This window comes from Calonectris borealis, chromosome 16 (assembly GCF_964195595.1).
Source record: "Calonectris borealis chromosome 16, bCalBor7.hap1.2, whole genome shotgun sequence".
NCBI classification, from domain to species: Eukaryota; Metazoa; Chordata; class Aves; order Procellariiformes; family Procellariidae; genus Calonectris; species Calonectris borealis.
In genome coordinates this window covers 17,514,109-17,539,710 of record NC_134327.1, presented here as the reverse complement: position 1 = coordinate 17,539,710, position 25,602 = coordinate 17,514,109, and the positions used below count along the sequence as shown (strand labels likewise).

General features: G+C 53.3%; 1 protein-coding gene across 4 annotated transcripts; it reads left to right on the top strand.

Moving 5' to 3' along the window:
* The first annotated feature begins 503 nt into the window (after nt 1–503).
* SCNN1G (sodium channel epithelial 1 subunit gamma) lies at nt 504–12,892 on the top strand. Of its 4 annotated transcripts, none has more exons than XM_075165627.1 (13): nt 504–578; nt 869–1,199; nt 2,102–2,396; nt 2,828–3,021; nt 3,980–4,083; nt 4,541–4,704; nt 7,671–7,769; nt 8,964–9,081; nt 9,576–9,654; nt 9,740–9,797; nt 10,170–10,231; nt 10,433–10,508; nt 10,954–12,892. In XM_075165627.1, the coding sequence occupies exons 1-13, from the start codon at nt 548–550 to the stop codon at nt 11,341–11,343; spliced, it is 2,001 nt and encodes a 666-aa protein (XP_075021728.1). In that variant the 5' UTR covers nt 504–547; the 3' UTR covers nt 11,344–12,892. The 4 variants fall into 4 exon arrangements, with proteins under 4 accessions (XP_075021728.1, XP_075021731.1, XP_075021730.1 ...); XM_075165630.1 differs by having other exon boundaries at nt 9,542–9,654; nt 10,954–11,247; XM_075165629.1 differs by having other exon boundaries at nt 9,542–9,654; nt 10,170–10,243; nt 10,954–11,247.
* The last annotated feature ends 12,710 nt before the right edge of the window (nt 12,893–25,602 follow it).

Genomic DNA, 25,602 nt, shown 5'->3' with positions numbered 1-25,602 from the left:
GCCGCAGCCGCCGCGGCTCGCCGCCTCACGGCGCCGCCATGCAGCGGGCGGGGCGGGGCGCGCCGCCACGTGACCGCGCCGCCACCTTAGCGGCGGGCAGGCGCCGCTACAGCGCCGCCATCTTTGTTGCGGGCAGGGCGGCGGGGCGGGTGCGGGGCGGGTGCGGGGCGGGAGGGGCGGCCGGGACCCCGCCCCGCCCCTCTCCCGTGCCCTTCCCGCCCCCGCGGGGGCGAGCGGCGCGTGGGAGCGGGCGGGCACCGCGCCATGCCCCCCACGGCGAACACGCGGGGCTCCCGCCGGCGGCCGGCTCTTGCTGCGGCCCGCAGGACCCTGCCCGCGGGTGCCCGCTCGGCCCCGCCGCTCCCGTCAGCCCCGCGCCAGCCCCGGCGGCCGCCGTGGGGCGGCGCTGCGCGGCCGCGGAGCGGGGGCGGTGGCGGGCGGCGGCAGGGCGGGCCGGGGCGGGCCGGGCGGGGCGGGCGGCGGGGGTAGGTGCCGGGGCGGCCGCCCGCCGCGCCATCGGCAGCGGCGCCGGGGCCGGGAGCGCAGCATGGCCCCGCCGGGCCCGGAGGGCGGCCGAGGTGAGGCGGGGCGGGGGCGCCGCAGCCGTGGGCTGCCTCGGAGGACGCGGTTTCCCCTGGAAAACGCTGATTTCGGCTTAGACGCCCGCCGGGGCGGGCGGGATGCGGGCGCAGGGCTCCGCGGTCGGCAGCGGCGGGACAGCGGGGCCCTGTCAGCGCGGCGGTCGCCCGGCCGCGCCGCGGGGGCGGCTGCGGCGGTAGCGCGGCGAAGTGGTGGATGTCGCCGGGCCCCCGCTGCCCCCACGGCCGCTGCCGCGCCGCGCTCAGGCGCCCGGTCTGTCTCTCCGCAGCTGCCGCCGGCGCCATGGCCCCCGGGAAGAAGATCACGGCCCGCATCAAGAGGACGCTGCCGGTGAGGGGCCCGCAGGCGCCGACGCTGAGCGAGCTGATGCGGTGGTACTGCCTGAACACCAACACGCACGGCTGCCGGCGCATCGTGGTGTCCCGGGGCCGCCTGCGCAGGTTCATCTGGATCCTGCTGACCCTGAGCGCCGTCGGGCTGATCCTCTGGCAGTGCGCGGAGCTCCTCATGAACTACTACAGCGCCTCGGTCTCCGTCACCGTCCAGTTCCAGAAGCTGCCCTTCCCCGCCGTCACCATCTGCAACATCAACCCCTACAAGTAAGGCACGGGGGCCCGGGCGGCCGGCGGGCGCTGGCAGGGAGGAGAGGGTGGTCCCCCGCCGCGGACTGCGGGCAAATTCGTCGTCCCCTCACCAGCCCAGCACCAGACCCCTTCCCGGGCTTATCCAGCTGCACCCCAGTGCTGCCCGTCAGCAGTCTTTCCCAGCCGCAGGTTTTCCTTCTTCGGCGCTTTGAGTAACGTGTCCACCTCTGTGCTGATGCTCTTCAGACACATGTGGATTGTAGTCACACCCTTCACTTGCTGCCTGCTGAGCTAGACTCGGTCAATCTAGCTTTCTGCTCGAGACAGTCCCTGGTCGGCTCCGTGGTTCTCTTCAAATTCCCTTCTTCCCAGGACCAAAGTTCCAGGATTACAAACAACGGTGTCTCCTGAGGAATGGAAGGGGAACATCCGTTGCTCCTCTGTTGCCTCTTTCTATCCTTGTAGGATGCTTTGGCATTATCAATCAACAATACTTTTTCTCCTGCCAAATTATACTTTACGTTGATGTCTGTTCTGCTGCCAGCTACCCACCCGAGTCCCTGCAGGCGATCCAGCTCTCTGGTGCCTCTTGGCGCAGATGCAGAAGTCCTATTTCCACATGCTCTGCCTCCTTGGGCTGGCTACACAACCTTCAAAGAGCTTGGGAGTCTGCAAGGGCTTTCTCTGTAGTTGTCTGCTTCGCTTCTTATGGTCCTTGCTCTGAGGTCTCTCCGTGGGCATAGCTGTGTGTGCCCACACCAATGTAAGTTGATGTGGTAGTAAGAGAGATTGATGTGAGCCCACAACAAAGAATTCTGTCCTGAGCGATGAGATTTGCAGTGCAGCGGGCAAAACGTTGCAGCTAGGTGGTGAGGTGAGATGGGATGTCACTTTCTATCGCATTGTCTCCAATGCAGGTACAGTTCCATGAAAGACTATTTATCTGAATTGGACAAAGAGACAAAAAAAGCTTTGGAGACTTTCTACGGATTTTCAGAGGGCAAGTCCAAGGTACGCCGGTCAGTGGATGAGTGGAACAGCACAGGGAGCGACTTCTTCAAACAGATCCCTCTGCTGAAGTTTGAGGACTTCTCTAAGACAGTGACTGACTTTCGCAGTGGCCAGAAGAGGAAAATAGAGGGCAGTGTCTTTCACAAGGATTCGTCCATAGTGAACTCCGGGGATTCAAATGATATCATCGGCTTTCAGCTGGTGAGTGTCACTCTTCCTTGGCCAGCAAGTTCCTTGTGGGGCAACAAAGGGGTGTTTTGGGTTGGTATCCCTCCAGCCAGTTTTATTGCTTGCTTAGATGGCTTTATAGTGAAATACCACTCCCTCTGCTCTTTTGCTCATTCTGCCATGCCTCTATGGCTGCCTGCAGATTCATCTCCAGCTCTGTGGAAGAGAAATGCCTTCCTGAAGTCTACCCAAATAGGCTTAGTGCCTTCCGTGACCTGTCCTTTGGGCCTGAAACATTTGATTGTGTCACTTAGCCCTGAATGAAAGGTCTCTGATGCCCCTTTGTCCCCTTTGTGCTACTATAACTTCATACGTGGTTATTACTGTGGAAGAGGAACGGTATCACACATACCTTGTAGAATTTCATTTCATCTGAAATACTTTTTCCCCTTTGTAATTATCAGTGCGATGCAAACAACAGCAGTGAGTGTGCACTTTATACATTCAGTTCTGGTGTTAATGCTATCCAAGAATGGTACAAGCTGCATTACATGAACATCATGGCACAAATTCCCCTGGAGACTAAAGAAAAATTGAGTTATTCTGCTGATGACCTTCTACTGACATGTTTCTTTGATGGCCTATCTTGTGACAAAAGGTCAGTGCACAGAAAATACCTGCCAGCTTAACAGCTTATTTCCAAGTACATAATACATACGAATTGAATATTTGGTATTTGCTGAATTCCAGCAGGAACCGTTTCCATTTTTAAATGAAAGCAAGCATTCGCGTCTTCGTGAACTTTAATTACGCTCTTTAATTTAATTTGTCTTAGTGTTCTTCTGTCCACATTTCAGATAAACCCATGTTTTTTGGCAGAATCAAACTACCTACTTATGATTGTGGCAGCACGATTCTTGTGTGTCCTGGTAGCAGGAGAGTCATCCCTTCATACTGGGGATAACGGCAGAGTTCCCCTGTGCAGTTGTGGGGATAAGATTGGACTTGTACACGGGTTTAGCGATTTCCCCACTGCCATGCGCAAAGCAAGCTGTACTGTAATTCTCATTACTGAAGGCATTTTGCTTGCGTCTGTAATCGTGCAAATGCATAACATCTTTTCTTGGAATGAAGACGTTTGCCTGAGTGGGAGGAGATGTTCACAAGACAGACATGAATGTGCTTGAATCACGAGGGTGTGTCGTCAGTCTCCCCTGCATGACAGTGGCTATGACATCTTTTCTGAAAAATGAAGATTCGTGTTCCTTTAGACACTTGGCTGTCAAATGAAAGAGGACTCTGTCCTCTCCACCGCCACCTTCCTGCTACTTCTGTAGATCTGCTTCCCCCACCTCTCAGCCCCCATTCGCACACAAAAACCTCCTAAACTTTTAATTTCCTGATCCTATTAAACCAGAACATATTTCCATGTAGTTTCAAGATATTGAGAAAAAGTCCCACACTTTTCAGCAAAGTAAATTGCTTGCCAAAAAAATAAAAAGAAACATGCAGTCCTGCTATGTCTCTGCCAAAAGAAAAAGCCCAAATCTGCTGATTTTCTCCCACAGACAGTTAAAACTGCAGAGGGAAATGTAACAATATTTGATTTCTTTCAGGCACTTCACTCGTTTCCATCATCCCCTGCATGGCAATTGCTATACCTTCAACAGTGGGGAAAACGGGACGATCCTGAGCACCTCCACGGGAGGCAGTGAGTATGGTAAGGAAACTGACTTTGCAGAGGAACTATTAGATAACGAGCAGTTCAGCGAACTGGATCCTGCTGGAGAGTGATTGATGTGTTGGCTCTAGATGTGCAAGCTGATTGGGGAAATGCTTGTTTGAACTAGTGCAAACTATTGCCAGAGAATACAAAGATAATATCATTGCATCACTAATGTTTTCCATCTGAAATTACTGCTTCCCAGTTATATAACTTCTTAAAGTAGGTTTCAGCCACGTTCTACGGAGACATTATTTGTTTGCTGTACTTGGGGCCGCGGAGGGATGTTGCTTGCTGAAAGGGTCTCAGTCTAGCACTGCAAAGGCTTTGCTTGGTTGTTACAGTTCTACTTAAGGCCAGTTAATATTAAGTAAACTGTGCTGCCCTCCCTGACCAGAAAAAATGGTTCTGGCTTCTGGTGTAAATCTGCTCCTGCCTTGCCTCTGTTCTTCAGGATTGCAGGTGGTTTTGTATATAGATGAAGCAGACTACAACCCCTTCCTGGTGACATCCACGGGAGCCAAGATCATTGTCCATGATCAAAACGAATATCCCTTCATTGAAGACATCGGCACAGAAATTGAGACTGCAGCAGCCACCTCCATAGGGATGCACTTCGTGAGTGACAGCAATCTTGTTTCCAGGTGCAGAGCACCATTTCCTTGAAACAGATGTAAATATGAACTGATACGATGTTTGAACGTAGCCAGTAGCTGGAAGGCGTCTAATACCTCACACTTGAGCAGCTGAAGCACCCCAAGGAAAATCCTGTGATAGCACTTTTCTGAACAAAGTTTTCCTTTGCACAGAGGCTGTTGGAAAATCAAGTCTTTATAAACCAAACAGCTGCTGGGATTTTGTTTGTTCTCCCTTTTCTCTGACCCCTTGGCTTTCCAGGGGATTTTTTTGTTTTGTTTTCACAGCAAAATCCGCAACCACAGAAATGTGTTGTCAAGTGCCCCGTTTCGCTTTAGCAATAAGCAGACAAGTTTGCATCCCACGCAGGTTCCAGGGGTGGAAGAGAACGAGCTCGAGCTGTGGGTAACCCACGTTAGGGTCAGGTCTGTAGAGTTGACTGCAGCGCAACCCGTTTAACTGTTTTGTGGGTGTAAGTCTCGTTTTTCTGGGTTTCTTGCTATTCCAGCTGTAAAGAAAACCTTGTGGGCAGTAACTCTGCCTTTGCCAGCTTAGTGAAGCCTCTTGCAAGGGCAGGGAGGGCTGCAGCTCCAAATTGCCCCAATTAGTGTAGTGCAGACAAGGCATTTGACCTAAGGGGCTTCTTTCTGTGGTAGAGAAGTGAAAGCAGTGCCATCAGGCAAGCCAGACTTTCCCCTTTCATCTAGATGGTCTGTTAAGTGAGTGTTTTAGTTCTGCCTTTTCTTCACTGATGGTTGGGTCAAATGCATCAGCCAGCCGGCTTATCTGTCCTGGGTGTGCCAGATCTAGATAGTCCACGCATTAGAAAAGATATTAAAAACAGGGCTGATGGTTTTAAAACGTGCAAATAGTTAACGATCTTCCAGCTGTCTGGAAAACTGTGGCAGCAACTGCTTGGTCTAACCCATGGGGATAAATGCTACCTAACAAACAAAAAGTGAATAGAAAGTATCGGAACCAGAACAGTGTAAAGGAGGCAGAGTCTCACAAGATTATTTCCTTTATAACTATTACACCATACAGGAAAAGTAACTGCAGGCAGAGTCTCAATATTTAATGTCATATTTTCCTGGCACAGTAGATTTGGACTGTTGCATATAGTGTAAAAAACAAGACTGAACATATCTCTGTGGCTGTGTTTAAAAGATTTGGCATGAGGAAGTGATATGATTGCATCCTAACGTAACAGTCAAAATAGAAGCTGGACACAATTTCTGGACGCAAAAGAAAAGCTGGTGATCACTATACTGCCAGTAAAGGAAAACTCCAGAGAGCCTGCCGAGGGGGAGTCGTGATTGTCAGGACAGGGCTGCACCACCAAGGTGCTGGATCAGTCCTTGTACCCACTCCAAATACATGAAGGAGGACACAGCAGACATGTGCCACACACAACGCTGCTCACTAGAGGCTTGAGCGTGGCAATTGGTGTTTTCCAAATGTGAACGTCAGTGTCTAGGTTATCGCTTATGTATTTCTGCTGTGTACTAGGACTTCCCCCCGCCTCCAAAAATATTCCAAGATGTTTGGAATGCAAACAAGGCATTGCTTGGTAGGAGTTTCAGTGCTTTAGTTAAATATTTAGTTTGGAAATTATTTCAGTACCTGAATGAACAAGTAAGCTTTTGTAGGAGTATAAGCCATGACAAAAAAATTCTATACAAAGGATCTATCATCTGCTAGAAGCAGCAGACTGAGGCAGGTGTCCTGGCATTAGATTGTCTGCAGAAGCTAAAAGCATATTATAAGCTGGTTTCATACGGTTTTCAGAAGTAATCCATCTCTAATATTGAAATCACATATTTCTGTGTTCCCTCCAAAGAGGGATTTGAGCATCTTTCTAAAAGAGCTGACTTGCATCATACATGCCCGTAGCCTTCTATTGCTGCAGACAAAAATAGTAATGCGCTTCCAGGTTTGACCTCAGTAACCTGTAGATCTATAGTCAGTGCCTTAAAGGTAAGCAGGCATTTCTCAGGTTCCTACTAAATTGATCCTTCGTAGGATCAGCCCCTAATTTTAAACTCTGTAGAGAAAGATAGGCGAATGGATTCTTAAATGCGTGACATTTCTTGTGGTTTCAGGCCACTTTCTTTGTTATAAAGTGGATAATTACTGCAGAAAGATAGTACATTTAGGGCTGAGTGAGGTAGGGCAGTCTGCAGGAAGCAGACGATGTAGCGTGAATCAAGTCTTGTGAATTTGAGGGCTCCCAGCCCCCTGGTTTCAGCAGACCTTGCAGGCACAGCACTTGGCATTTCAGAGCTCTTTTCTCCGGACAGAGATTGCAGAACAGGAAAAGGTGTTAGCATTCAGAAAAAGGTGTTAGCATTTATCGGAAAGGAAGGGTCAAAGCAGTACCTGGAAAAAGTCCTGAAGGAGATACAAACATTTGATTTAGAGTGATTTGAGAGAGGTGCTGTTGAGCATTAGCGGAGCTTGGAGTGCTGTTTTACCCACAGAACAGGAGTAGCCAGTGCAACAACAGCTCAGGAAGGTGTGGGTCTTCACAGAAAACAAAACAAAAAAAACCCAACAACCTCCCTTCCCTCAAAACACAAACACACATCCAGGATAAATGATGCATCGCCTCTAGGACTTTGCAATGAGAGAAAACATACATACAAATTACTCTGCTTTGAAAAATCCTCACTGTTACAATCATACCATCTCTGCATTCCTGCAGAGATTTTCAACAGAAACAGCAGATGATCCAGCCAGAGCAGTGTTTTGGGAACTGGATCTTACAAACCAAAAAATCCCCTTGGTTTGACAAGTGATTGACAAATCATTTCAGATGGCAAAAGGTAAACATGCTGTTCAAACCTGCCCCATCACTAACAGTTTCAGAATCGTGATGAACTGCCACTAAATCCTTTGGTTTCTCTGTGAACTCCAAAAACCAAGATTTGTTCTTTTCTGGTTCTCAGACTCGATCTCGCAAGCTGAGCAAACCCTACAGTGACTGTACGGAGACTGGTGCTGACATACCAGTAGAAAATCTCTATAACAAGAGCTACTCACTCCAGGTAAATCTGTTACATTTGTTTTTATCAGTCGCTTGAAAATTACCTTCATAAAAAGCTTTACAATATTCTGTAGTTCAGGATCTGAGATTGTGAACAGTCCAGGCGTAGGGTCACTGCTTTTAACGACTGATGTAAAATACTACAGCAGTTTTTAAAAATCCAAGTTTTATTCCTAAGTGGTTCATGTTTGAAGTTCCCTTAGGCGCCCTGTTAGATAAAAAGAGAACATTAGCTCATTAGGCAATTTTCAAGCAATGTGAGACTGGAAAATATTGGCCAAGTAAATGTTGCAGCTTAGTAACCCTTGAAGCCAGAAATTGTGACCTTTAGGACTCCAAGAATAACAGATACCATCTAATCAGTATCCAGATAGCAGGATGTTTGTTTACAGAGTAAGTTTCCACTAATTTTACATGGTTTCTGTAATTGGGTCCTCTTGGAGAGTGTCAGTTGTTCTGGCACTCTCCTCTTGAAGAATTGTAATTATATTAGCTGCTGCCTACTGCAAGCCTGTGCCTAGGCTGGATTTTTATTTTATGGGGTATTATACTTGAAATCTGCTGTGATGTATTGCCAGGTAGGATCACACAGACATTATCTCAGGTTTTTAATAACAGTACTTCACTGAAACTCAGGGTTTAGGAGAGCTGGGTCTAGGATCAAAAGGCTTGACAACTGGGATTTCAAAAAGAGTAGTTCAGTTCCTGCTTGTTCCAACTGATTGTTTTAGCACAAAACACTCACTCTACTGCCCTATTAATCCTTACAACTTCAGGTCTCCAAAGATGCACCAACACAATTTGGTCAAAACTGTGAACATTTTCACTCGTGATTCACGTCCCACACCTAGTTGTTGATTCATGGACCATGTGCCATGGCAGACCGAAAACCTTCTCCTTGGCTGTGGAAAGAGCAACTGCAACATTGAAGCTTTTGATGGCTATAGGGGAAGTGGGAGCATTCACAGAACCCCCCCCTCAGGGAGGATTATATTTTTGTTCCTTGCACTAGATCCTAAACCTATGGCACTTTCTGCCTGTATTTGTATTCACTAGCCTGAAGGCCCAGGGAAATGGATTCCCATCTTATTGCTACTATCATAAACAGGATGTTTTTAGGTGCACGCAAGCCTGGAGCTTGGCACTGCAGCAGCCTGTGCTTCTTAGATACCAGCTCTTGGTTTATCTCCCCCAGATTTGCCTGCACTCCTGCTTTCAGAAGGCCATGGTGGACTCGTGTGGCTGTGCCCAGTATGCGCAGCCCTTACCTGCTGGGGCAGAGTACTGCAACTACAAGAAAAACCCCAACTGGAGTAAGTGTTTAAACGCCTCCCGCATTGCGCGTGCCTCAACCACCCGCTGCCAGCCACATCCCTCCACAGCGCTGTCCCCGGTCGGCACAGCCCTGCCTGCACCCAGCACCACCCCAGCCACACACCACGCTGGGAAGAGGCGAATCTGCCTTAGCCCACTTAAGACCCAATACCACAGAGCCTGAAACTGCCTCTCTTGTTTAGACTGACTTGTTTCTGACAGTTGTCTTAATTGCTTGTCATTTGTGCACACCACAGAAGCGTCGAGTGGAGGACTTGACTGAGTGAGGCAATTGTTCATGCCTATAGCAAGTGACAACCACTTCTCAAGAGTATTTTGCAATATTTACAGGGCAAATCTTTTTATCCCCACCACACAGGTGATGGCCACAAAGGCCACCTACACCCCAGAAGCCCCACTCCAGCACAGGCAGCAAAAGATCATTGCTTTTCTTTCCAGCTTCTCATACACGTGTCCTGCTCCCTTCTTGCAGTGTACTGCTACTACAGACTGCACGAAAAGTTCGTGAAGGAGCAGCTGGGCTGCCAGCAAATCTGCAAAGATGCCTGCAGGTAAGTCCTGCCCACAACCAGAGGTAAAATGCTGCCTGTGCATGGGAGTTGAAGCTCACAATTGACAGCCTGCCTCTCTCTCCAGCTTCAAGGAGTGGGCGCTCACCACCAGCATCGCCCAGTGGCCATCCACCGTGTCAGAGGTCAGTTCCTAATTGCACTCTGCCGTGACAGCAGCATGGCACAGCAAGGCATTAAATAAACCCAGAGGTTCAGCGCGGAAGCAGGGGGCCCCTGGGGTATTCGTTAGCACTTCAATGATGCTCCTCCCAGAGGCTCAGTCTGTAGCGTCCAGGTCAGGGCTTCCCCTCCAGGAGTTCACCATTAAACTAAAATTTGGCTTGTGGGCTGGGACATCCCCTCCGGGACAGGTAGCCCATCACACGCATTCAATTTTGGCACTCAAGCTGGTCCGAGGAGGTGCGGAGCGCGAGCTCCCTTTCCAGGGCATTTCTACGCAAGCACACACAGTGTAGAAATCACACATACAGCAATATTTTCTGTCTTTTTTCCAGGACTGGATGCTTCGAGTTCTCTCTTGGGACAAAGGGCAAAAAATCAACAAGAAGCTGAACAAGTAAGGTTCCATGTATGTGTTTCTAGCTTGCACCTCAAGCTCAGATATAATCTCAGCAGCCCTAATGATGGCAATTGGGGAAAAAGCTCCCTTAGAGCAGCCCAGCCCTACTGGTCCAACTGGTTATTTGCATAGTTTTTCAGTATGTTTCATGTTATCGTTTTACTAAACCCTCAGCCTGCCTTCTGTTTCTCCTCTCAGGACGGACCTTGCAAACGTCATGGTGTTTTACAAAGACCTGAACGAGAGATTCATTTCGGAGAATCCTGCCAACACAGTAAGTGAGCGCAGCGGTTCCCTGCTCAGCACCAGGAGGATGCAGCTTTTCCTCCCAGACAGGCTGGAGGTTTTCATCTTGCCAGGGGAGTGGTCCCATCCAGGCAGGGGCAGGAAGCCATCCACGGGCGATGCACCCGAGGGCGCCCGGTCCTGCCCTTTGCAGCCCTTTTATCTGGGACCGCTTTTCAAAGTGCGCAGGCCCAAGCCCTGCACTGGGGTAGCCTGCAGGCTACCTGCAGTAAGCGCAGCGCTGAGCTCCTGCTGAAGCAGAGCAGGAGAGGATAACGCAGGCAGCAGAGGAAGGGCCCACCACATTTGGTAGCGCTTGCAGCAAACCCTGGGTGCCCCGGCTTGGCGCAGCCTCCCTGCACGCCGTAATGGTGCTGTGGACACGTGTCCGGCACCCACAGGAGCCGATAACCTTGTGCTCTTTTCTCTTCCAGCTCGTCATTCTTCTTTCCAACTTCGGAGGCCAGCTGGGCCTTTGGATGAGCTGCTCAGTCGTTTGCGTCATTGAGATCGTCGAGGTCTTCTTCATTGATTCGCTTTCCATTGTAATGCGGCGCCAATGGCAAAAGGCAAAGAAATGGTGGAATGACCGAAAAAGGGACCGGTCAGGGAAGCCACTGCAGGCCAGCGATCTGGAGAGGCAAGGCCACGATAACCCCGCCTGCGTCGACGAGGACCTGCCCACCTTCAACACCGCCCTCCGCCTGCCGCTGCCCCAGGACAACCCGTTGCCCAGGACTCCCCCCCCCAATTACAGCACTTTGCGGCTAGAGACTGCGTTCACAGAGCAGCTGCCCGATACGCTAGAGGTTGGGCAACACTGACGCTTATTTATCCACCCATCCAGGTGCCAAAATAAGAGGTGGGTGCTGGACCCACGTGTCCAGGGGTGAAAGGCACGCATCCAAACGAGCACTGAAGGGCTGTTGGGTCAGACCCTTATTCAGGGATTGAACTTGCAGTCAAAGCATCTCTGAGCAAAGCTCAGACACAAAAGCCAAGGGCTCAGAGACATTAGGAACTTCAAGGAACATCAGTTCTCAAGTTAATCATTGCAGGAGATGGCTGGAGCAGGATGTGGCACTGAGCTGGGATGTCTTGCCAGACAGAGGCATACATTAGCAACCAACTGCACACACCCCATTGTAAGCAGGCAAGAATTACTCCACAGCAGAAGATTGATGCCACATTGAGTATTAACACTAATTGCTCTCTGCCATGCAGCTTTACTTGTGGGAAAAACCCAGGGCTCTCAGGAATGCAGCATGACATTTATAGGAAGGGGCATGACAGAGGTTTGGGAAGAGCACAAATTGGACAAAAGGAAAGCTCTCAAGTTGAGTTTTGATTAGGAACCTGATTCCAAAGGTGGCCTGAGGAGCAATTTACTCTGAGATGAAAAGTTAGGATAGCCATAGATGTGCTTGTAGAGTAAGTTATTACACAGCTTGAGTAGAACTTAAGTCATCCCAAAAGAAACAGCTGAAAAGGGCATGAAATCTAATTTGGATCATAATAATGAACTGCATACTCTGCAACCTTGTTTCATTTTACATCGCTCAAGCTGGCCATTAAACGTAACCTCAGAGGAGCTCATTAAGCAGCGTGTGGCCTTGGCCACATGTGACTTCCCAGAAGCCTCAAAGGGAGCTGGCTGCTCTTTTCCTGCTCAGCCCTGGGCAAGGTCTTCCCTCCTGCGGCCACCCGGTTCACCGCCCCGGCTGCCTGCCCCAGAGCTGGCAGTGCCCAGGGCGGGATGGAGCCACGCAGGGCTGCAGCAGCAGCCGGAGCTGCCTGGGCTCCGCACACAGCCCTGAAGAGAGGTGGCCAGAGGATACATCTGCCCCACCAGTATGTTGTCCACCTTGCTTACACCCCCTCCATTCCACAGTGCTATATCAACACCCCGCATTTTGCCTCCTGTGCACCGCACCATGCTGCTTCCACCATGCCGGACCCTCCCTGCACCGCAGGCTGGCCAGAGGCTGCTGCCTGCGCCTGCACAGCTGCGGAGCGCTAGCGGAGACACCTCCAGGGCGCCCAGCTGCAGTGGCAGCACCCTTCCCCTTGCTCCCAGCCCTGACTTTTTCCTACCATAGCTGATTCTTAGCTGCCTAGAGCACGCTGTACAGATGTTGAGGATGGATATAGCCTACACTGGGTTGGCTGCTTAGGGTTTTTGTAGAGCAAGAGTGGTTGAGAGTGTGCATGTGTGTAAGTGTAAAAAAAGTCTCTCTTTTCCTTTATATAAGCTTATTTTATATAGGACAGTGAGAATCCAGAAAGGTTCTTTAATGTGCAATAAAATATATTTTAACTGGATTATTTAAATAGCTGATAAACTGAAAAAAATAAAGATATATTTTTGAATAACTGCCCCCCCCCTTTTTAAAAAAAAAAAAAAAAATCAGCGATATGCAAGTTACTTCCATGCAGGCATCCCAGGAGATTGTGGGATTTGCCTGTGCCTGCCCGGTGCCCTGGGCTCCTCTGCAGCAGTGGGGCTGTGCTGTAGGGTGCTGCTAGACCTGGCTCGGGAGCAGGCTGGGGGGAGCTGAGGGTGCAAGCAGGTGCACGGTGAAAATGCCTTTCAGAAAGCAGCATTAGCCAGCAAGGTGACCGAAAATGCTGGAACCTCGGGTGTCTCCAGACAGTTCCACTCCTGGACAGTCCTCTGGGGACCAGAGGAGAAGAGAGAGAGCTGGGTTCACTCTGCCTCAGAGCCCCTTCCCTAACGCACGAGGGTGAGGTGCTCGGAGCAAACCGTTGCTTGTCCCCGTCACCGCTCACACAGCATCAGATACTGGCACTCACTACACTGGACTTGGCCCATTTGCAACAGTGGCAAAACAGACCTAGAGAAAAACGCTGGGGAAGCCTACGAAAGGCACTTGCACACCAGGGCCATCTCCCCCTTTGCATTACAGGTGTGAGCTGTCACGACTACAGCAGTGGTGGAAATAACAGCAAACTTCAGAGCCAGATAACGCCTTAGAACAAACTCCTTCCTTTCCAGTTTGTTGCTTCTTTATATAGGAGCTGGTTTGGCTCAGTAACACCTGATTAAGGACCTCCTTCCAGATGCAGATAGCTGATAGAGTCAGTTCTGACTCCAACTCTTACAAAGCACAGCCTCCTATGAACATTGGGAGGGAACCATCTCCCTGAGAAAAAGCAAGCAAACATTGCAAAGTGGGACATACCACAATTCTTCTGTTCCTCATCTGTACCTGTGTGGGCAACAGCGCTCAACAGACTGCAGCTCTCCGCAGGACCTGCAAGGTTCACTCAAGTCTGCTTGCAGGCAGTACCAAGGAGGGGCTGCAGGATCTCAGCTTGCTGCTGGCACAGCACAGCTCCTTCCCCACTGCTGAGCCCGCTCACACAGGGACTCCTTTTCCTCTCAGGCTGCTCAAGTGACTCTGCCCCACTCCCAGCAACCCTCCAGCACCAAGAGCTGGGTTAAATCAGCAGGTGCTAATCATGCAATCAGCCTCCCAGAAAGGAAGGAAACCCCCTGCAGCTGCTGCCCAGAGCATCGCGCTGCACCTGGGTCCTGCGGCCGGGGAAGGGGCCGAGGGCGCACGGCCTCAGAGGGTAGCCGTGTCCCCGATGCTCGTCAGTGGCCACGCTTCCCATCATGGTGGCAGCCAGAAGCTCTGTTGTGTGGGTGCTGCAGGCTGGTTCCCAGATCTTTCTCTGGGGTACCTGAGAATGCACAACACAGACAAAGCCTTGCCATGACACATTTGTTAGAGCAAAGCCAGACCTCGGTGAGAGCTGTAAAGCGGATGACATTCAACCAGTGGTAATTTTAGAAAGCCTTGTATTTTTGAAGGCTTCCCAGAGCAAAACAGAAGCCTTTTAAAATAAAATAAGTGGTGCCAATCCTGCAAGAAAGCAGTTATACTGACTGGTCAAACTTTACACCCAATAACTGCAGTTCTAATAAGGAAAATATCATTTGACTGAGGGCAAGCTGAAGCGTAGCATTCCCCTGCAGCGGGCCTGTAAGGCCTCTCTGGTCGATAACCCGGGACATGTGTCCTGCCAGATGCTTTTTGGCATGAACACTCACTTTAAACTCTTTGGAAAAGCACAGGTTTTCTGCAGGTGCTTTTTGCATTTACTTCTCAGGGCACGCGCAGCACCTTCTCGCCTTGTATGAATAATCCTCGGGAGGCAGAAAGCCATGGAGTAGCTACAGAAACGGATTACTTCATCATAAATTAAATACTGAACTCTACTGAACTCCTGAGTCATCTTAAACACTGAAAACTACCCGAGTCGGTACGAGAATCAGGTCTGACACACACTAACCATCATAAACTCAAAGCGTTTGAGAAACTCAGCTTGGAGTTTATGGGAACAACAGGCAGTAATATTTGGGGTTTGGCGATATCCCCTCCTGCCACTGCAGCCGCTGCTCCGAGGGTCAGATGGGAACCCCGGTTTCTTCCCACGGGGACAGTATTCCCAGGAGACTCGTGGTGCGCAGTGGGAGCCCGGCCAGCCCCAGGCAGGGCTCGGCAGCAGGCAGCCCCCCGCTCGCCGGCACCGCGGGGCTGCCGGGGAGTGGCTGCGGTACCCGAAAACATGGCGAAGGTGCAGGCAGCATTGCAGGCACAGCGCTGCTTCGGTGCCGGGGTGAAGGACGGGCTGGGCAGAGGTGTCGAAACAAACCTGCAGCAGGCAGGTGCCAGTGACTCACGGGGAAAGGCTGCCTGCACGCCAGGGCCGGCCCTTCGGAGCAGAGGAGACGCAGCGGGCGAACCTCGCTCAGCTCTTCCGCAGCTCCCCGCAGCAGCCGCTGCCAGAGGGGAGAAAGTTGTGGGCGATGGAGGAGATGCTGGGGGGGGCCGCTGAGGAGGAGGAAAATCCAGCTACACACAGGTTTGCCGGACAGCAGAAATCTGTCGGTGCCTCTCTCAGCAAGTGATGCCTGGTCAGAAACGGGGTTTGAAAACACACGGAGTCTGCCAGCCCTTCTCCATCCTGCTGGGGAACAGACACCTCCGTACACCATGTTACGGAGTCTGCTGGCCAGGGCTAACTTTGTCTCACTTACACAATTGCTCCGTAATAGCCTTCAGGGGCACGGACCAAATCTCTTTTTTTCAGAGAAATCTTCCCAACCAACCCTAACCCAAACAGCTCAGGCGTTTTGCTTGTGGGTGCCTGATTTCTGTCTGTCCAGACCTACCCCCATCCCCCAAAGGAGCACTGCAGAGGCTACGCAGGCTGTCGTCGTGCCACGAGGAGTTTGGAGATGGGGTTGTCCAAGCTGTGGTGGAAGCACTTGCAGAGCAGGCATCAGTCCTGCTGCTGGCCTTTCCCAGTGGCTTTCCCAGTGCTCCCAGCTCCTTTACACAAGCGTGGAAACACCTGCCGTGAAAACCATGGAGCGAGGGGCAGCTGTGCAGAAACAAACTCCAGTTGCAGTTGCGGGACTTGCTGCTTAAGAACTTTTGAGAATCAAAACTGCTGGGCAAAGGCTTTTCCTGGGTGGAAAATGAGACTCTCACCCTGACTCTGCTTGTTTCACTGCTTGGCATGAACAGCCAGCACAGAAGTGAGTCAAACACAGGACGGCCAAATGCGGGAAGGATGTGTGGTTTCCCTGTCAGACAAAATTTCACCTGGTAATCCAGAGGAAAATGGGAGCATCCAACCTCCCAGTCAACCGGGATGCAAAACTTGCCCAGGATGTGACAATGAACAATAAGTCACAGATTCCTTGGAAAACATGTCTGAGACGCAGCCCGGCCCCATCCCGATCCCAGCTGGCCAAGGCACCGCCGCCCCCAGCCCCAGGGGCTGCAGCAACCCGGGGATGTCAGCCTGGAGGGGTAACTCCAGCCCCCCTCAGAGCGAAGGGATGGCTGCCCAAAGCTGCTCCCAGCAGATGCAGCCAGGCAGCACCGAGGGGGTTAAAGGCTGGCCGGGCCCCCTTCCACGCTGGGTGACATTGCAGTGGTCCACAAACAGGCTCGGAGTTAAATGCCTCATTAATGTAAATGGGGCTGGGGAAAGGCATCTCCAGCACATGCCTATGGAAAACCCTTTCAGGCTCTGAGCCTCCACTTGTGCCCTGCAACAAGGTGCAGCTCTGTGGAGGCCAGGACATGCTGGAGATTGGGGGTGTTTTAATTTTACCCTTTCATCTGAAGCGCAGGGTGAGCCAGCTCCGTAACTACCAGCATCGGGAGGTTTCTCCTCCAGACCCCCATGAAGGGGCTCGCAGGGCTATGGCAGCTCTGTTGCTGCGTTCTCCAGCCAGACCTCCCAGGAAACACCCAAGCGAGGGGCTCTGCCCCACGGGAGCCCACCCGTGCCTCCTGCCCAGCCGAAGCCCCGTGGTCGGGGAAATTGGTGCTACCTCACCAGCAGCAGCCGCAGCTGCCACCAGACCCCAGTAGCCCATCGATGACACACTAAAGCAACGGGCGATCTCGACACGCAGCAGCGATTTCCCTCTGCTTGGAGCTGCGGCCAGAGAGCCCCAGACCAGTGCTGCTCCCGGGGCTCAAACCGGCTCGGGAGGCTGCGGCTGCGGCGGCCGGCTGTGTGATATGGAGGGTGCCGGCAAGCGGGTACGTGATTGTACAAAATCGTTGCCTTGGCTTGAAAGTCCCACTGCCCATCTCAGGCGACACCACAGCGGTGAGCACCACATGGCCGGAGCTGGGCAGCTCCCCGGAGCGATTCCCCACTGCCAGGTGCCCGGTCTGAGCCATCCCCACCAGCCTGGCCTGCACTCGGTGCTTCACGGAAGCGTTTTCGAGCAGCCTCAGCCCTGGGAGGGCTGCTGACAGCCGGAGCATCCCGAGCACAGGCCCAAGCCGGAGCAGTTTCAGACAAGCGTGAGTCAGAGGTTAACCCACGATTGCAGCAGCTGCCCTCTGCAGTGACATGCCGTGACACGGCTCCGGCACTAATCCTGACGCCGGCATCTCCCTGCGAACAGGACAGACCAGGAGGTGCGGAGTCATCGCCGATTCCGCACGCCTCCACCAGCACATGCGGGTCACGCTGTCAGCGGGGCTGGGCAGGCGGCGCTGGTCACGGCTGACGAACCCCGAGAAGAGTGAGAGTTGGGGGTGAGTGTGACCGATGCCTAAGGAGGGGAAGGAGAGAAGAAATCCCAGGCCAGGCTGGGCAATCCCATCCGAGAAACTGGACTTCCCTCCTATGCAGGGGGAGCTTGGAGCTGCCGCTCCGGCCGTGGGGCAGCGCTGGTCCCGGCTCTCCCCGCTGCTTGCCAATGTCTCCTGTGCCCCACGCCGTGCCAGCGGCTCAATGCCACGCTGCTCCCGAGGGCAGCGCCGGCAACAGCCATCTCCTCCGCCAGACACCCACGTGCGCCCGCCCGGCTCTGCCTGCACACCAGCGTGCGCTCGCTCGCCTGGCCCGGCCGGCCCCGCAAGCTCCGCGAGCTCCACGCGCACACCGTGCTCTGCTGGGCCGCTCGCCAGGTGGGGGCTGCCGGGCGTTGGGCTGCGCTTGCCGGCCCGTGGCCACACCATTGCTCCCAAAATGAGCGCTGCTCTGCAGCTCTCAGCACTGCACACAGGGCGCTCGATGCTTTCTTAAGCAGCAGCACAATTATCCAACCGCATCGCTCCTGAACAGCTTTTCTCTTGGGACTGACGCTTTCTGGCAGCAAGGGCACCCCGATCCCTTGAGCTTTTTTATGAAATCTCTTTCTCCATCTGTCCCCTTTCTTCCCAAAAGCAAAGGCTCTTCTCCCGCATCCCGCTCATCCCTTTCCAGAGCAATGGGGGCCCAGGACTCCCAGGCCCCAGGGAGCTGGGGGTGGCGGTGGGGTCGGTGGGGGCGGTGGGCAGGGGCTCTGCCGGCCGTCCCTGCGGCGCAGGATGGAATGCCGCGTGGCGGGTTCCTGCAGCAGCCGGCCACGCTGCACCGAGGCTCTTCCCTTTGGCCCAGGCGAGAGGAGCCGTGGGCTCGGGGCGCTGACCCGGCAGCCGTGCCTGCTTCCCGGCCCGGTTGCAACACAGCCTGAGGTATAAACAGGGAAACACACCCGCCCTCCAGGCCACGGACAACATGTTCCTGGCGTTTTGTCCCCTCATGTATCATCACCCGTGCTTTGGCTCTTTGCTGTAACACTCCCGCACCGCCTTGTCTCTCCCAGTCTTACGCTCCTGCCTCAGTTTCCCTTCCAGAAGGAGCTGGGTGGGAGCCGAGCCTCCCTGCGCTGCCGGACATGCAGGCAGGCTGCGGCCCTGCGCAGCTCTCCCTGCGCGCTCCCGCCAGCGCCATGCCCCGCGCTGCCCCAGATGGCGTTTTTGCCCTGGCAGCCTTGCCGTCAGCGGCGTTCCCAAAAGCAGCGGGACATGAAGCGCAGGAGGGGACACGCGCCAGCCAAGCCCCTGTCAGGCCGAGTGACCGTGTCATCCCCAACCTGCTGCCTCCCGCCCACCCGAGAGCAAACCCCTGGGCAGCTGGACAAGCCCAGCCCCGTCCAGCACGCAGGTACGGGATCGCTTCTGTCTCCTTCCACTCGTGTACTTTGTCCAAATATGTTTCTAGAGGTGGAAAAACGCGTGTGTTCGCTGGATTTATTCACCTGCAATTTAAAACGTGCCGCAGCCCCAGTGGAGATGCGATCGCCGCAAAGCGTGGCTGAATGCGGGCACTGGCCAGAGCCGCCGTGTTTTCAGAAGGCCTCTCGCTGCAGTACCTGCCTCGCTTGTGTTCTAAGGCCTTCTCACCCAAGTTGACATAACGAACGCTGAAAGGTACAGCCTGCTCCCCTAGACAATCCAAAGGCTAATCATCCCTCGCTCTTGTTCTTGTTATAAAAAGTCATCGGTCACAAAATATTTCACATTTCCCCCAGAACATGGGAGAGGACCATAAGGCACTGGCCCATGGGGATCTTTACGGCGCTGGCACTCCCTGGCCTGCTCCGGCGCATCGTGGCGTCCCCGGCGTCTGACACAGCTCCCGCATCCTTAGACACTGGAGTCATGGCAGGCTGGTTCTTTTTTCCAGTAAACTCCTACAGCAGAAAAGGCAAATGAGTGCAACTAATCCCCTGTCAAGCCAATTAGTTACGGAGCGGGCCTGGGGAAACCCCACCTGTGACAAACCACTGTCTGAGCACGCAGCCGGCCGCGGTCCTGCGCCGAGAGCCTGCTCTGCTCCCCCGCGGCGAGGAGCGCGGCCGCGGCGGGGCGAGCCGGGAGTCCGTTATCAATGCCAGTGGCGCTCCGGCCGAGGGGAGCTGTGCCTGAGCCGGGTTTTGCCCCATCCCTCCCGTTCCAGAGCCAACAGCTTGGCTCGCAGACCGGCACAGGGCGGTGGTACCCGCACCCAGCGCCGGCACGGACCGAGCCCCCCTCCCGCCAGCCCCACAGCCTGTGCTGTGCCAGGCGTGCAGGAGCCGGGCCGGGGGGGGCCGCTTCCCTCCCCTCTTCTGCTGCTTGTAAAACAAAACCAGCCTCGGTTTTACTGCCTGATCTTTGTAACGAAAACAGAGGTCAGTTAAAAAGGTTTTATACACAGCGGTTACCGGTGTAGGTTGGCTGGTGAGATGCTCGCTGTCATTTGACTGTGATTTCACTGGTCACAGCTAAATTACTCTATTTTGTTTAGTGACAGCGTGTCTCTGAAAGTGTGCCTGATAAACCGAGCAATTAAAGTGCTGAATGAGCCTGTTTGCACCCGGCATGGGAACGGGTGATGCCCGGCTTCCCTTGGCAGAGCGGCCAGAGCTGCCTCCCCGCTGCCGGGGCTGCAGCGCCGACCACCAACGCGGGGTGAGCGATGGTGGTGGGGACCGGCGTGCTCCTCCCTTACGGCAGGGCTGCGGGCAAACCCAGAGCTGTCCGACTGGACGCCAGGCTGCAGATGTGACTAATATTTAGCACGTACGTCTCGCAGCTCTTAAATGGCAATCTAATTAGCGGGTGCGGGTGTGCTGGTGGTGCCTCTCGTCAGCCATGGGCAGGGCAGCTGGCCAGGTCGTCCCGGCACCGGGCTGGGCGAGGGGCTGCCCGGGAGGGGACTCCTACAGAGGCCAGGCGGGTAACGCGGGGCAGCAAAGCCACAGCATCTCTCCCGTTTCTGGTGCCCAAAGAGCCTTTTCAAATCCTCATGAAATCCCCGAGCACCGAGGACTGACATTGGGTCTGACGGCCACCGCCGCAGCTGCACCGGGCTGGGACCCCCCACCGGGACCTCACCCCTGCCCCCCCACTGTGCTGAAGGGCATAATTTGGCCAAAAGCAATGCAGACTTACACAGAACCAGGTATGAACAAGTCATATGGTTTTTCCGGTGACCTGAACTCAGTCCAAGCCACAGGGTTATAATTTTGGGATGATTTCCTTCCTGCAGAGCTGTCCTTGGGTCTCTGCGTTGGGCTCCGGCACAAGCACCTCCGCTCTTCTTCGTCTTTACATACAGGCCTAAAAACCAGCCCAAAACCTTTTCAGCCTTCTTTGTATCCACTCCAGTCACCATTAAATTTTCATTTTACCAGATAAATTTAGGACTGGTTGATATTTTTGAAACACTACAGATTAGACCGATGGTGTTATTTTCTGGGCTGATTTGCCCCGTGTATCCGGTTTCTCAGCTGTATTTAGCTGCTGTCAGTGGTGCATCACACCAGCACAACACCCCGACTCGGAACACAATGCCTGGGGTGCAGAAGAGCTTTCCACAGTGTTTTTCAGCTGTATTTTTAGCAGGAGGTTTTTGCTTATGAAATAAACTTTCTCATGAAGCAAGTGAGAGAGACAACGCAGAGTCAAGCCAAATTCAAGGTCATTTGGCTTCACTGGCTCCACAGCTGATGTTTTAAACCACTGAACAAATGCAGCCTGCTCTATTTTCAGTGTTAGAGCTGCCAGTGCTGGTAACAGACATTGTTCTCCGGGGAAATAAGTAGCAATAGAAGGGCAATTATTTTGACAGGACAGAGGTTAGAAACTGGGTAAGTCCCGGTACTCACCATCAAACCTGTTCGTTCTAGCTTCACGTGGAAATACTGTTTAAACACAATCCCGCATTCCACTTCTGACATAATGGTAGGAGGTACGCTTGTGCAATTTAAAAATAAAAATAAAAATCCCTTTTGTTCCCAAACAACGAAACATGGGGACATTTGGGAAAATCTGACCAAGTCCTGATTGAACAAGAACCTGTGATTACTTTTCCTAGCAAGAGGCAATCGTTACCTTTTACAATGCTTTGCTGCTTTGCGGTGATTTATAGTTCCAAGGACATTTATACACATTTACTGTTCTGTTGTGAGGAGTTAACGTCTCCCACAGTCGCTCAAGACGCTCGGGGTTTTACCTCTAAACCGCGTCTGTACAGTAGTGCTGAGGTCAGGGATCCCACCCCATGGTGTGCAGTGCACTGGCCCCAGTGTAGGAAAATACAGAAAATAAATGGGGGGGCATGCGTCTCTCCAGCCCCCCTGAGGGATAACTATATGATCAACAGGAATCAGTGTGCAAGACACATAAGATTGAGATTAAGTAAAAAAATGCAAAAGTGCATTCTAACCACCGTGAAAATCGCGGACAAACGGGCTACGAGTGTGTTCATGAGGGCACCTGGCCCCTCCGAGCCACTCGCGTTCCACCCTCAGAAGCAAATAGAAGAGCTGCTGAGTCTTTTAATTTCGTTGTCATTTTGTGGAAGCAGAGCTCATTTCTCCTGGCAAGAGATCGTCACCTTTCAGCCTCAGCCTGCCGCTGCCACCGAGGCAGAGTTCTGCCCCTTCTATTTAAGCATCAACATCTTCTTGAAAGGCGCGCGGTGTACAAAACACTGTCGGGAAAGCATGCCCAGCAGCAGTCTTGATAGTAAACACAGCTGCTCAGGAACACTTTTCTTTTAGAAAAAAAAAATTATAAGAGCTTATACTTTTTAAAAAAAGATGAAAAGATCTTTTAAAAAAGGATTATAAACTGTTTCAAAATACTAGTGCAGTTCACCTGCAGTTATTTAATGTGTCAAAGGCCTGTCCTTTGATATCCTGGCGCCTGGGACGTTTCAAACCAGACTGTAAATTGCTGCAGCACAGTGGCCACAAGACCTGGTCCTGCTGTGAAGCTCTCCCTGCACCTTCCAAGCAACTGCTTGCATCCCAGCTATGACCCAAGCGCTTCTTCCCCCATGCCTGCCATTCTAATAGGACGTTTTCTTCTTTCTGGGGAAAAACAAGGGCAGGTGCTCATCTCTTGGCAGCAGGATGGAGGCATGACTCCTCAGCATCTTGTGAAGTGAGAGCGGGCAGTGCCACGGGCAGATTTGTGCCGCTGACCCCGCACTGCCCGTGTCCGGTGGTCTTTGCAGGACTGGGGTCGGAGCAGCAGAAGCGGCTGCAATTCGTGGGTGGGTGGGTGGGTGTTAGGAGAAAATTAAATAGCGCTGGGAGAAGATTAAAGCAAGATTTCAACCAAGCCCGGAGGACCCTCGACTAGGCTGGCAGCGACTCCAGCCGAAGGGAGGGAGGGTTTCGATGCACCGCCGTGAAATGAGAAGGGGCGGGATGGGGCGGGACCGGGGCGGGGGAGGCGGCGGGGCCGGTCCCGCTCTCGGCGGGGAGCGCTGCCGGAGCCGCGCGGGCGGCAGGTACGGGGGGGACCGGGGGCGGCCGTGGGGGGCCGCGGGGAGGGGGAGCGGGGTCGGGGCTGGCCGGTCCCTTCGGACCCGAGCCCCCGCCGGAGGGATGCCCGCCTCCGCCCGCGGGCATCCCTCCGGCGGGGGCTCGGGTCCGAAGGGAGCGGCGCGGTGGGGCAGGACCAGCGTGGGTTAGAGAAAATGTCAGCTTTTCAATGTTACTACGGTTTTTCCCCTTCTTCTTGCAGTGGAGGATGTGGTTCTAAGGCATAATATTGTTTATAGAGGGGGAAAAATAAGGGTAGCCCTTTATTGACATTCTTTTTTTTGGGGGGGGAGGTGGAATGAAAAACATTAATTCGGTCATGGTGTCTTTCTGCACTGATACAAACGTGAAGTCATCCGATCTTTGCATGCTTTTGCAACAAAGGTGCAGGTTTTCGTGCCAGTCAGGTATTCTGGATGTGCACAGCGTGCAGCCAGGTGCAGCCCCTGTTTACACAGGGTTTTCTTTAATCTCCCTGATAAAAGGTATGGAAGCAAACCGCAGCTTTCTGAATATTTCACTGTCCTTTGTTGTGGGAAATGTGCCATCCGCCCCAGGCTGCTGCCTCCCGGGCGAGGGCAGAGGATGCTCCCTCTCCGGGACACCGGCCTTATTGCAGAATGAGAGATCTGCGGGCAGGGAGGGAGCTGCTGGGGGGTTTTGCTCCTCTTACGTTCCAGGATTCATATTGTTCATTGCACAAGCAGCAGAGTTAACTCTCAGCAACGTGACCTTACTGGCACGTGAGGAGTAAGTCTTGTCATCGTCCTAGGAGACAGGGACATCACGGGAAACGCAGGGTTAGGCAGGCAGGGAAGGAAAGGATGGAGCGTCTAACATACGGTACAGAGAGTCAGGCAAATGCTATCTAAACTTCCAGACTGTAAATACATTTCGAGTGCTGTACGTGTGCCCGTCGGGATTAGAGACCCGGAGGCGCCTGCGCAGATCGGGGCAGCCGTGGACGCCTGAGCCGGTGGCTGCGTGCGGCGGCCGCGCTCTCTGCGTACACAACAGCAAGGCAGCACGTCTGCTGCGCGCTCTGTCACGCCGGGCTCAGGAAGGGCTTTCATCGCTCGCTGGCATGTTACTGCTCCACTTTGCTTTTTCAGCTGCCAACCTGTACACTTGTGATGTAATGAAACAATTTCCTCTAATTTGCAAAAATACCACTAGAGAGCATAAATGTCTTATCTAGGAAAACAAGGTCTTTTCCTCGGGCTCTGGAGAAGACGGCAGATGAGCAGCGAGTGGTCAGAGAGGAATGACTGTTGTGTGTCCCAGTAGAGAAGGTACTGAATAATTGCAGTATCAGGCCCAGCAGCGTTGGAGTGGTTTTGTAGCCAAGGTACCACCCTGGAGCCTCCAAGAGTGTGCTGAGTTTTGCTTATGTCTTTATTTCCTTTAAGTGGCAATTGCCCTAGGAGAATCCCAGAGGAGATTCAACACAATCAACACAATCATTTCGTAACGTGGGAGTCTGATCTCACCCATAAGGTGGAGGAGTTTCACCTGGGATGATGCTGGGGTGACGCAGGGCTGGACTCGCGGCTGCTGGGGGAAGGTGAGGACACCTCCTTCGCAGCACAAAGCAAACCAGGTTAGAATCAGGCGCAGGTTGCTTTTAGGACAGCTTCGGTCATCACGGGGATGCGGGTACTGCTGGGAGAAGGGCATGTGGCACCCTGTGCACCGCAGGGGTCTTGTGGCCCTAGGGTCCGTTCCTGAAAGTCATTTCAGATGACACCGCTGTACTGACAAGGGGCAGCCCAGAGCAAAGCATGGCAGGGGGGACGTGGCGGGGGAAGCAGCGGTGGTTCCCTGGAGAGGGTCCAGCGCGGGCTGGCGAGGTCGGTGCTTGCAGAGCAGGGCGTGAGCTGCAGGCGCTGCGGGGACTGTAAAGCAGCAGTAACACACTGCTACGGCTCACCTGCAAAGGAGGCGAAGCCAGTTCTTATCCGCACATTACAGACCGGTCCTGCAAACGGAGCAGTGTGACAATAAAAAATGCAAAGGAGGAAAAGGAGTGGGGGAGCCTAATGGGTGTGTGTTCCCCTTCCCTGACCAGGGCCGTGGAAGAGGAGCAGCCAACAAGAAATAAAACCAGCGAGCGGCAGCTGGAAGCTGCCAAATGTCCAGGCCCTCAAGCTTCACACACTGTGCGAATAACGGGGGATTTGAGGGCGGCAGCAGGGAGAGATTTTTGTAACCGTGAGACTGCCCTGCATGCCACGCACCAGCAGGAGCCAGGCTGTGTGTCCATCAAAGGGGAAGCACCTTCTGAGTCCCCAGCCCTGATCTCCTCGGCTCCTGTCCCACTGCAGCCTCCGCTCCCTTTCTCCGGAGAGGGTTCTGGGAAGGGGTGGCGGTTATCTGTGTGCCGATGGAGGGTGGGTCTTGTCGTCCCTCATTTGTCACCTGTCTGCTCCAG